This window comes from Myotis lucifugus, unplaced genomic scaffold, assembly GCF_000147115.1.
Source record: "Myotis lucifugus unplaced genomic scaffold, Myoluc2.0 scaffold_2585, whole genome shotgun sequence".
Taxonomy (NCBI): Eukaryota; Metazoa; Chordata; class Mammalia; order Chiroptera; family Vespertilionidae; genus Myotis; species Myotis lucifugus.
Window position 1 is genome coordinate 10017 of NW_005873633.1, and position 12784 is coordinate 22800.

Below are 12784 nucleotides of genomic sequence, written 5' to 3' on the forward strand. Positions count from 1 at the left end.
GGATGGAGCCTACAATCAAGGTACCTGCCCTTGACTGGAATCAATGACTGGCGGATGCTCTACCCAATGAGCCAAACCCGGCTAGGGCCCCAATATAATTCTTACAACCCTGTGAGATAGGTATGATTAGTCCATTTTACTGGTAAAGAACCTGAACACCCATAGAGATTAAGCTATTTACTCAAGGTCACAAAGCCTCAGAGAATATACTTTTGATGACTTTCTATAACCATTTTCAAATAGAAAAAAAAGAATCATATGAGCCTCCACCTACTTATCATATAGAGCTAACAAGTGCTCATTTTTTTTTTTGTGGCAAATTGCATCATTTAAAAAAATTATTAGATTATTTTACAGTTAGAGACATCATGACATTTTAACCCTAATCATGACTTTCTATCTCTGAAAATTTAGGACTTTTTCGTATATAATCACAATACTAATTTATTCAGACCAAGATACAATTGAAGTACATGAGTTGTCTTTAATTATTATATCTCTTAACTTTATTTTATTCTAGAAAAAGCATTGATTTGTTGAAGAGAACAGAGAAGTTGTTTGCAGAAATTTCACCTCCTGGTTTACTTCTTCATGTTGTTGCTTAATTTATGCTCTGGTTCCCCTTAAGTGGTGCAGCGTCAATTTAGATAAGTTCTACTTGAGCTTGTCAAGTAGAACTTATCTAAAGACCACATTTTAAAGAAGCTGTGGTACATATGCAATGGAATATTACTTGGCCATAAAAAGAATGAAATCTTACCATTTGTGAGAACATGAATGGATCTAGAGGGCATTATGCTAAGTGAAATAAGTCAGACAGAGAAAGACAAATACCATAGGATTTTACTTGTATGTGGAATTTAAAGAATGAAATAAATGAACAATAAAACAGAAACAGACTAATACAGAGAACAAACTGCTGGCTGCCAGATTGGGTGGGGAGAGGGCTGAGTGAAAAAGGTGAAGGGATTAAGAAGTGCAATTGGTAGGTACAAAATAGTCATGGGGATGGAAAGTACAGCATAGGAATATAGGTAATAATATTGTAATAACAATGGCGCCAGGTGAGTGCTAGACTTATCCAGAGGAACACTTTGTAAAGTATATGATTGTTTAATCACTATGCTGTACACCTGAAACTAATGTACAAAATAATATTAAATGTAAACTATAATTGAAAAAGAATAAATTAAAAAGCATGAATAAATAGCCTCTAATTTAGCTCTTTCTTAATTACACTAATAAATACCATTTTTAAATTTTGAGATGAAAATAAATAGAGATTATGCTTATACTCTTAGCCATTCCACTATACAGTGGGAGCCCTGGCTTCAACATTTTTTGGTAATGAGCTTCTCAGGAAACTCACTGCAGCCTCTCTCAGCCTTAGTTTTCCATTTGTTCATTTTTTGGATGCTTTGAGCATTTATTACTTTTATTTTAAATATAATTTATTTATTGTAAGTTTACATAATTTTAAAATAATGGCTACATTTTACAACTGTTTCAATTTCTGAAAATTTGACAACTGGCTTTTACAAGCTGTTAGGCTCTTACCCCTACACATCACTACCCTTAAGACAGAACCATAAGGTAAAAGGTTTGAAACTTTCTGAAATATTTAAATCATAACAAAGTTAAAAAATAAGATGTAAGTAACAAAAAATAGATTAATTACCTTTCTGCAAGGCAATTTAATAATAGATAACAAAATATAAGCCTTACTAATTCTTTGACCAAGCCATTTCACTTTCATTCATTCATTAGTTAAGCAAATTTATTGAGAAGCTATTACTGTATATGTCAGGAACTTCTTTTTATTTTTATTGAATTTATTGGGGTTACATTGGCTAATAAAATTATATAGGTTTCAGGTGCACAATTCGCTTCAGCCTCTCTCAGCCTTAGTTTTCTGTTTGTAAACTTGGGTGGGCTGGTCCATTTCCAGCCCACTCAAGGGCTCCCTCTTGGAATTCATCTCCCCTCTCATCTCTCTCCTATGTCTCTCATCTCTGTCTCACCCTCCTCCCTTCCCCCTCCCCTCCTTTCTCTCTACACCTGGTTCTTCAGGTCTTTCTGGTTCGTCCTCTCTCCCCTCCCCCTCCGGTCTCTCCCTCTCCTTTTCTCCCTTCTCATCTCTCTGGCGCTGGGCTGGCCCACTAGAGCTGAGCTAGGCTGTAGAGAGCAGGGATCTGGTCTCGGCTGACCCTAGGCCTCCATCAAGCCCACTGCCATTCTCCCCCAGAACACAGCCCCTGACAAGAAGTATCCGCTGATAGAGCGTCGGCCTGCGGACTCAAGGGTCCCAGGTTCGATTCCGGTCAAGGGCATGTACCTTGGTTGCCCGCACATCCCCAGTAGGAGATGTGCAGGAGGCAGCTGATCGATGTTTCTTTCTCATCGATGTTTCTAGCTTTTTATCCCTCTCCCTTCCTCTCTGTAAAAAATCAATAAAATATATTTTTTTTAAAAAAAGAAGTATCAGCTGAAATAAAACCTGTGCCCGCTGGACCCCGCAGGTGGGCAGCGCTGTCTGGCCCACCTGGGGTAGGGGGCGGGCAGCTTCTTCCACACTCCAGGCCTGCAGACTCCCGAGCAGGCCCAGCAGAGCACCCCTGCGTCCCAGCACCCGCTTCACCCATTCACGGATCACTCGGCACTACCAACACCGGAGGTCGGCTCTTGTTGGAGCTGCGGAGATAGCTAGCTGGCCCAGGAGAGTGCGCCCTGTTAGCTCGGACCCGGACCCGCTGGACAGGCAGAGGGTGGGGAAGAGATTTGAAAAGACGCAGAACTGCCGCTCTCTGGCCTCAGGGTTATTTTCGCTTTCATATCTGCCTACGGAGATTTGAAAAGACGCAGAACTGCCGCTCTGCTGGCCTCAGGGTTATTTTCGCTTTCATATCTGCCTACGCTTCCTCCAAACCCTTCCCTCTCCCCCACTTCGCTCCATGCCATCTTCTTTGCTTTCTTTGGACACGGGAGAAGCAGTAGTCAGGTGAAGTATTTGATGTTGGTTTCAGAAAGTCCCACCAGCCTGAAACAACCTTCGGGACAGATTGACCAGAGCCTATCTTGGCAAGGAACTGGACACCATGAGGTTGGGGCAGTCACAAATGAAGTGCACCCTATGGTTACAGGGCTGACTGCCCAGGAGCTAGAGCTGGTCTCTGTTCACAGGACACACTGAGAGAACTCTGGGCTATATGCAGAGGGCTCCCCTCAGGTGTCCAGCTGAGAAGGCACAGGGCAGCAATGGTGGAGACAACCTAACAGCAGGAAAGAACCCCTTCTTCCCACCCCCCCAACAAAAAATACAATTAAATAGTATTTTCTCCAAACCCTTTCCCTACAACCCGCTGGGCATCTCAGTTTCCTCATTTGTAAATTAAGGAGCTTGGCTCAGGTTACACTTTGTTCCCGTGAATCTCCTCCCCCCTGTGGACTTGTGACCATGGAAAGCAGGGGGCCTCACCCTCCAGGATCACCATGCAGTACTTCTGGAGCTGCTCACAGCCTGTCAGTTGGAACAGCTGCCTAGACGGTCTCCAAGTGACTTCCCAGGTGTAAACGTATTCAGCTTGGAAGGTGGGGAGCAGGAAGGGGGTCCCACAGTGGAAAGCTGCCTATCTACCCCTCCATACCGCCATGCCAATCACCCCCTAAGACCTCCAGGCCCCACCCAAATGCAGAAGAACCACTCACAGAAGCGGAGGATCTGCCCCAACCGTGCCAGTGACCGCTGCAGTGGGAGTGGAGCTTAGCAAATGGCGCCCAGCTGGCTCTCCCGTGAACTGCCACCCCGCAGGAAGTTAGAAAGCCCGCGCTTCTCACCGGACACAGCTTGTGGCCAATAGAAGGCCAGGTTGCTGTGGCCAATAGAAGGCCAGGTTGCTGCCGCCAAAAGGCTTGCCAGAAAGGGCGGGCGGACTAGGGAGTTTCGGGGCGGCGCCCAGGGACAGCCTTTGCAGCAGCCCTATCAGTAGGGTCCTGCTGCGTCCCACTGCGTCTTTCGCAACTTGGTCCACAGCCAGCTTCCACCTTCAGTGACAGACTTTCTCAATCCTGTCCCTCCATCGCTTCCCCGCCCTTCCGGGTCCATTGTAGTCACCCGAGAAGCTGGGCCAGGGCGGAGAGTGTCGGGGAGGAGCTAGGGGATCCGTGATTTCCTAGGGCGCTGATTGCCCTGAGCGGGAACAGTGCTCCAGGCGACCAGAATTGCTTTGTGTGCTGTCACTGCCCCCACCCCCCTCTGGTGGTGGAAGCCTTCAGACACTGCAAGGTGAGCGGCTGTGGTGGAAGAGCATGGAGGGCCAGACTAGGTCCAGCTCCCGCGGGCGTCCATTCCCGCCCTGCGCTTCACCAACTCCCATAGGACAGAGTGGCCCCAAAGCAGACAGCTGAGGTTTAGTGACACTTGGGGACCCCTATTCTACCGCCCACTTCCCTGCAGGCAAATGAGCCAACTTGTCGGAGGGGCTGATGCACAGCAGACAGTGCCCAGCAGGAGGAAGGAAGAGGCCAAGACCGCACTCCTAGTGTCCAGGGGGCGCCTTACTAGAGGGTCCTGATGGAGGACTCCTGAGTCAGGCATCTCCCAACAGATGATCAAACAGTGCTTTGCAAGGGGCTCAAGGAAGCATCTTAATGTTTAAGAACCTGTAGAAGAGCAGATGCCTTCAGTATTGGGTGCTATGTTAGAACAGTTGGTCAAAGAGGGGGAGAATATAATTGGTAGGTGATGATGGTGACAGCTCTTATGTAACTTACAGAAAATAGATGTTTATGTGAAAGTTGGTCGTGTGGGTAGTATAATCCGGAAACCTTTTCCTAACTTGACCTAATGTAAAGAATACACTGAGAACTGCCATCACTGCTTTGATTCTGGGTGCTGGGTGCGGTTTGCAGAGAGCACCCTTTCAGAGCCAAATTGTAAAAATAGTATGAAAAAAGTTAGGGAAAAAACTGATGGTAGCAACATGTATGTAAAGGTGGAGAGCAAATTATTGTCTGAGGGGACTTGCCGATTGTCTTTGTAGAATCTGAAGATGTGACAAAGTTAGGAAGGGCAAGAGGCGGTAGAGGATGGTGCTGTGGAAATTGTCTGGCATCTCTGGGGAGAGAATGTGCCCTGGGAATGACATAACTTAAGGACCATCATTTCACTAAGTTCCCTGTAGGTGTGTTTCCCCTTTAACTTGTTACACACAGAACAAGAATCACTTCACCAGGGTGATGTTTAGGGTGGCAAATACCAGATTCTTTGTATGTGTATAAGGAAGATGCATATTTTAACTGAGGCTTGAGATTGTTTCCATTTTTTTAAGCCAATGAGAAAGAACGTCAGTATTTATTTCAGCTCTACTATGTATTTTGCACATCCACATGATTTTATAAATGTCCTTTAATCAAGAAAGCCCAGTTATTATACTTTAAGAAAGTAGCCCCAGATACTATAAATTATTGGCATATTTTCTTCCAATGTTCGAACTGATGATTTTGGAATGTCAACTCTGGTTTATTATTTTTCTCTTGATCGAGGTTCTCATTTTTCTCTTCAGTTAACAGTTTGTAAAAAGCCTCATTTTTCTGTTTAATATCATGAATAATAGCTTCCATGGAATAGCCATATTCAATTAAGCCATACTCCTTACCTTCATGCCTATAAAACCACCCTGTGGAGTGTATAGCAACGACTTGGTGAGCTGCATTAAACACTGGGGAGCCAGAGGACCCACATGAAAAACAAGTATCATAACTAAGTGCATCACCGCGCCAAGCCACAGGTGGGAAACTTCTTGAGGTAAACATAGAGAAAGCAAGGTCTGAGTATCTCCCTACATGATCCACTATAGTAATCACTGCACACTCATCTATTTCCTTTACCCGTTCTTCTGGGTGACCAATTAAATAAAGGGAACCACTAGATGGCAAAGAGGAAATGTGTTTAAATAGGCCTGGAGGAAATCCATTTCCATTTGCTCTTAGTTTTAAAATGGCATAATCCAGACCGTTATCAGACACTTTAAACCATGGCTCAATGAAAAACCATTCTTCAGGAAAAGAGTAGTGTTCTTTATAAGTGAAAGTTACCTTTGCACATTTGCTTATTATATCTGGCCACAAACTTGGATCTGTGCCTTCTCCCACCATCATGTATACCACATGTTGACAGGTGAAAATGTAACCATTATTGAAGACAAAGCAAGTAGCACTGCCTCTATTTCCAATATTGTCCCAACAGATGAACCCGACTGACTTACTACGTTGGGTACGAAGCTCATAGGTTGCAACTGTAGTAGAATTTTTAGTCGCTTTTGCGAAGTGCTTTTCATATATGTCGAATTGTTGAGCTGGTGACAGTTTGTTTCTCCTCTGTTCTTTCTGAAAAAACTTTTTCATATGAAGTGCATATTTACTAAAATTTGGATATTGCTGAATTATAACTGTATTCAACATTTTGCAATTCTTTAGCCAGGGATCAGTTGTCTTCTCCTGAATATCCCACTTAATAAGAGATTGCATACCCAGAGATGGCCTTTGCCAACCAAGTGAGATTTGTTTGCTGTATTTTCTTTTGTGATTTTTCCTATAATGATCTTTAATTTCGGAAATTGTCCGGCGTCTTTTATTTTCAATGTCATGTCCTAGACTTCGAGGTGGGAAAACTTTTTTGGGGCTGTGTTCTACATCTTCAGTCTCTCCACCTATCTCTGGTTCGAGAACCTGGACCTGAGATGGCATCTGATCCCGGGGATTGATTTCACCAGTGGCACTTTCATTCTTCTGCTCAATTTCCTTATGGGTACGTTTCTTGACAGATGGCTTTTTAGGAATTTCCATTTCTAAGGTTTTCCCAGATACATCCTCCACTCTGGACTGTTTTTCATAAACCTTCTTATGATTTTCTATGAGTTTCCACTTTAATTGGTCCAGGTCAGGCCGAAATCGACCATCCTTACACAGGGCTTCTTGGATAGTCTCACCCTTCAAGGCATAGACACAAAGTGTACTTGCCTTTTCATGAAATTCCCTGGTCTTTACAATAGTCTTAGTGTCCTTCCCAATAGCCAGAACATGAAAAAGAATGCATTCGACGTCGTTGGGATTGTCATATGGGCGTAATAGCTGATCATTTTCCCCAGTGGAGGAAGTATCATTTTCTTTCTTGTTCCCCTTTCTTTTACTAAAAAATATTTTTAAATGAGAACCTGTAGGGAGGCACTTGAGAGGCATTCCTAAATTTACACATCCTCTTATTGTTTTCTCTTCATAAGCATTAATGTTCTTATTTAAATGCTTCTCCATCCTTACCCAGAAATTTTCATTAGCTGTCAGAGCTGAGTAGATACTCTCATTGAGTTCGCCAGATGCTGCATTTTCACTATGGTCTAATTTTCCGGATCTTTCAGCCCAACTAAAAGTGAAATTACGTCTTTCACTGACTCTACCATTTGGGTTCTGAGTTTTAAGAGGTGTTTCATGCCCACTGACTTCGCATTTAAGTGCAATGGTGCTGCTGCATCCTCTGTTGTCAGATGGAGAATGATCATCAGGTGTGCCAGCACACGACTGCTCCGTGCCAGTATCCTTAAGAAAGAAAAGATGAAACTTTCTATCAGAATCACCCTAAATAATAGTGTTTTATGTCCTTATAATTGGAAAAGTAATCGATAATACGATGGATAGTGAAGAATGGAGAAAAATGTCCATCATTAGTCCATTGCCAGAGATAAACATTGTGTATTTTGTTTTCTCCCCTGAGATTTAATATAAGTCTTATGTTACTTAAATGATATTATTCTGAGTTGATTTTTCACTCAGCCATCCACCAATGCATTCACTTCTGTAGAAAACCTTTGAAAACACAATATGATATTTTTGTGTACAATAATTTTTTAATCCATTCCTCTTTTCTATATATATATATATATATATAGATATATATAGATATATCTATATAGATATATAGATATAGATATATATAGATATATATAATGTTTCCAATGTTTTACTACTCTGATATGATAAACCGTTCTACACTTAAAACATTTCTGTCTGCCCATCTGATTATTTCACTAGGCCAGATTCCTGGCAGTGGAAATACTGAGACTAAGCTTATAAATGTATTTCACAACAAATCCACTGCCAAACTGCTTTCCAGAAAAGTTGCATCAACTCACCCCCATTGTCCAACAAGATCAGTGTGTGGTTTAATAATAATAATTTCAGTATTATCATTTTAAATGTTTGCCAATTTGTAGATGAAATGTCATCTAATGTGACTGTTTTTAACCCCTAGAGTGCCAGGGAGCACTATTGCCCTCCTCCTGCAGTCCCCCCCCTACTAGTATTGTATAATACAATCAGCAAACAATATATGTCAAAGATGAAAGCAAATGTAGTAAAGGTTTTCTTAAGTTTTTGAATATGTAACTTCATTTACTTGCGATTCATAATTTATTTCCTAAACTGCTGTAAAATCAGCAAAAATGCCTTGGCAATTTTAGCATAGTTCCTAGGATATTGGTTGGCACTCAAGTTTAATTCTGCATTTGTTTAGTGCAGTGGTTCTCAACCTTCCTAATGCCGCGACCCTTTAGTACAGTTCCTCATGTTGTGGTGACCCCCAATTTCATTGTTACAAATTGAACATAATTAAAGCATAGTGATTAATCACAAAAACAATATGTAATTATCTATATGTTTTCCCATGGTCTTAGGCGACCCCTGTGAAAGGGTGGTTCGACCCCCAAAGGGGTCGCGACCCACAGGTTGAGAACCTCTGGTTTAGTGACTGGTAAAGCTGGACATACTTAACACATCTTTTGGACATTTGAACATCGTCTTTCAAAAATTCCCATTCAACATCTGTTGAGTTTCTATTGTGTATACGGTATCAACAGCACTAAAGAAATATAATGCTCGATAAATCACAATATTGGCTAGATATACAGACAGGTATACATATTCAAATACAAATGAATATACATATTCATATACAAATAAATAAGCATTCTTCTCTCTGCACACTAAAATCACTTATGTCTGGCTCAGTTTAATATTAGCATTTGCCCATTTTTAAATAAAAACGTGTGCTGGTCAAAAACTGGGCTCTGATTGATTGCCTGGGTTCAATATCCTTGCTCTGAAGTCCATTGCTTTTGTGACTTTCGGAAAGTTGGGTTTCATTGTGGGTTTTTGTTGTTGTTGTTTTTTTTCATTTGTAAAGAAAGGATGGTGATAACATGTACCACAGAGTTGCATTTAATGTTAAATGAGATAGTCCATAGCAAGTGACAAGCATAATTCCAGATACATAATAATTTGTCAGTATATATGAGCTCTGTTACTATTTAGACCTGCCTATATTTCTAATATTAAGTGTTTATGTTGATTAGCCAACTTGTCTAACAAGGCATTTTTTGGCACTGTTAATTCATACACTATTGTTTCATGCTATAGAAACACATATGTGGGTGATGTCCCCAAACATATTTGGAACAACACAAGCAGGGACCATAACTGCCATTCTTTATGAGCAGTCCCCTCCAAGGACCTACTGTGGCACCATGGCTGTAGAACGCTGTTCCAGCCCAGAGGTGTAAAGTGCAGACATACCTGTGAAACTTCAGGTCTCGTACTCTGGTCATATTCAGTAGCACTGAGTGACGTGTTCTCTTCACGTTTCACGGGGTTCATGATGAGTGCCAGAGAATCTAACACTCTTCCACTACTGGCAAGATGAAGAAACAGGAATGGGCTTATCCTCACACTTGAAAGGACTAAAACAACACAAGATATACAAAATGACAGCTTTCAAATACTGGGCCGCAGGCAGCTCAGAGCCATGACCTCTGATCCCTGAGAGTGGGAGTGAACTGAGGTACCCCACGGATGTCTAGCTCCTTGTCTGGGACAGTTTCCAGGCCACAAGTCAGGGTGGGGAGCCTGGCTGTTTCCCAAATTGAGAAGACAAGCTGAGGGTCATGGGAGGCCTAGGTGATTCGAGTTTGTGAGTCAGAGTGCTAGAGAGGAGAGCAGCAGCTATACAGACAGACAGATGGAGAGTCGGAGACCTGCAGTGTGTTCCCCTAGAAATTTCAGCTAAGCCTCTGTCAGTGCATGGCAGTGATGAAACTGTTGGAAGCCAGGGGAGGAACTCCACAAAGGGAAAAGATAGAACAATTCTGAGGCACAGACAGGGCTGACAATAGTTTCTGTGCCCAAAGATCACACTAGAAAACTTTATAATTCATGAGCTACTGAGGAAGAGTACTCAGAAAGCTGTTGCCTCCACAGCTGGACAGAACCAGCCCTTCTACAAAAGGCTGCTATGGTGCCACCTGACAAACTTGAAAAGCACGATTTGCAAGGATACAACTGTTTCCAAGGACAGTAACTGTGTGTGAGAACAAAGCTGAAAAGCATTGACAGGAATACAAGCATCTCTAGCACCCCACCCCCCAAATATAAAAGTAACCAAGCTTGCTTACCAATAAAAAATGATCAGGCATAAAAGAAGCAGGAAAATATTGCCAATAACACGTGGAGAACGATCAATGAACAGAAAGAGACCCAGAAGTGACACCTGTGGCAGACTGGTAGATAAGAACATTAAACAGGTATTACCTTGGATTTCAGGCCAAATGGAGTGACAGGGGCCGGATTTACCCTCCTGTCTGAAAACAAAAGAAGACAAAATGGGCAAAATATATGAAACCCTGATTGGCAAGGAACTGGACACCATGCAGTCACATATGAAGTGCACCCTATGGTTACTAGGGGTGATGGCCTGGAGACATTCCAGGCTGGGTGCAAGGAGGGGCAGCAAGTCAGAGCAGGTTGGAATCCCTGTTTTGAGGAGATAGAGCTGACAGACCAAGGTGATCTCTGTTCACAGGACACAGAGAGTTAAGTGCACAGGGCTCCCCTCAGGTGTTCAGCTGAGAAGGCACAGGGCAGCAATGGTGGAAACTGCCTGAGGATAGGAAAGAACCCCTCTCCCCTAATAACAACAACAACAAATACAGTTAGGTGGTATTTCCCACAAAACCTCTCTCTACACACCACCTGGGCATCTCAGTTTCCTCATTTGTAAATTAAGGAGCTTGGCTCAGATTAAACTTTGTGCCTGTGAACTCCCAGCTGCGGACCTGTGACAAAGGAAGGTAGGGGATCCTAACCCCCAAGATCACCAGGCAGCACTTCTGGAGTGCAGTTCTGCAATTTGCACTTTAACATACACCTCACCCCACCCCAGCTGCTCACAGCTGGTCTTTTGGAACAGCTGCCTGCACTGTCTCTAGTGACTTTCCAGGTGTAAAACTATTGACCTTGAAGGCAGGGAGCTGGCGGGGGTTGCTACAATGGGAAGCTGCCTATCCATTCCTAGCCAACTACCCACCTGGAAAATGCCCCATGTCAACCACCCCTTAAAAACTGCAGGTCCCACTCAAATGCAAAATAACCGCTCACAGAAGCAGAGAATCTGCCCCAAAGGTGCTGGTGACCACTGCACTGGGACTCACAACAACTGCAGGGATGGCGCTCAGCGGGCTGTCAAAAGAATCTCTGCCGCGCAGCCTGTAAGTGGAAAAGCCCGCGCAAAAAGCCCGCGCTTCTGGCCAATAGACTGCGAGGTAGCGGCCGCCACGGAGGGAAAGGACACGCCCGCGCAGCCGCCCTAGCCATCAGGATGATCCCGCTGCGTCCCTCCCACCCCCTCGCTCCCACTCGCGGTCCATCGCCAGCTTCCTTTTTCTGGACAAACTTTGAGCAATTGTGCCCCTCCATCTCTTCCTCACCCCCCACCCCCACCCCTCCGAGTCCCCTGTTGCGGCTTGAGGAGCTGAGCCAGCGCGGGGAGGGTGTGGGAGGAGCCGGGCCCCTGAGCATTCCCGGGGCTCTGATTGCCTGGCAATGCGAGGAGCGGAACAGCGCGCCCAGCGACCTGAGCTGCGGGGCAAACAGCCCACCAGCGCGACCCCAGGGCGCTTCAGGCACTGCACTGCGAGGTGGGCGGCTGCATCCCGGGCCACGCCTGGTGGCCGCTGCGGAAAATCGCACAGACCCCACAGAGGCAGCGGTCTGGATCCCGGGGGCGTCTGTCCATGCCCTGCGCACCACCAGCTTCCAGGGACCCAAAGGCCCCGAAGCAGGCAGCAAGCAGCCCGCTCCTGCGGTGGAGTCTGTGCGTCTTGGCCACCGCCACTCCACCCTAAAGGCAGGGAAGAATCACCCACCACCACCACCACCACCAACACCACCAACAAAACTGGAGGGTGTCTCTCAGCAAACTCTCTTCCTACACCCCGCCTGGGCATCTCGGTTTCCTCATTTGTAAATTAAGGGAGCTTGGCTCAGGTTACACTTTGATCCTGTGAATCGCCTCCCCCCTGTGGACTTGTGACCAAGGAAAGCAGGGGGCCCCACCTCCAGGATCACCATGCAGTACTTCTGGAGCTGCTCACAGCCTGTCCCTTGGAACAGCTGCCTAGACGGTCTCCAAGTGACTTCCCAGGTGTAAAAGTAACTCAGCTTGGAAGGTGGGGAGCAGGAACGGGGTCCCACAATGGAAAGCTGCCTATCCACCCCTCCATACCGACATACCCCTAAGACCTCCAGGCCCCACCCAAATGCAAAAGAAACACTCACAGAAGCGGAGGATCTGCCCCAACCGTGCCAGTGACCGCTGCAGTGGGAGTGGAGCTTAGCAAATGGCGCTCAGCTGGCTCTCCCATGAACTGCCACCCCGCAGGAAGTTAGAAAGCCCGCCCTTCTC

General features: G+C 44.8%; 2 protein-coding genes across 4 annotated transcripts in view; both read right to left on the reverse strand.

Annotated features, from left to right (window-relative positions):
- FAM111A (family with sequence similarity 111 member A) overlaps positions 1-3864 on the reverse strand; it is a 10204-nt gene extending 6340 nt beyond the window's left edge. The window contains exon 1 of one of the 3 annotated variants that reach the window (XM_006108527.3): positions 3706-3864. The gene's annotated coding sequence lies outside the window, so the exon portion shown is untranslated. The other 2 variants (XM_023749054.1, XM_023749053.1) reach the window with 2 other exon arrangements.
- Positions 3865-5317: 1453 nt separating this feature from the next.
- LOC102441823 (protein FAM111B) lies at positions 5318-11586 on the reverse strand (the record flags this gene model as incomplete). The annotated part of the gene is made up of 4 exons (XM_023749052.1): positions 5318-7590; positions 9622-9785; positions 10633-10682; positions 11479-11586. Coding segments are annotated over 4 exons (2452 nt in total), but the record flags the coding sequence as incomplete, so codon positions are not given.
- Between the last annotated feature and the right edge of the window lie 1198 nt (positions 11587-12784).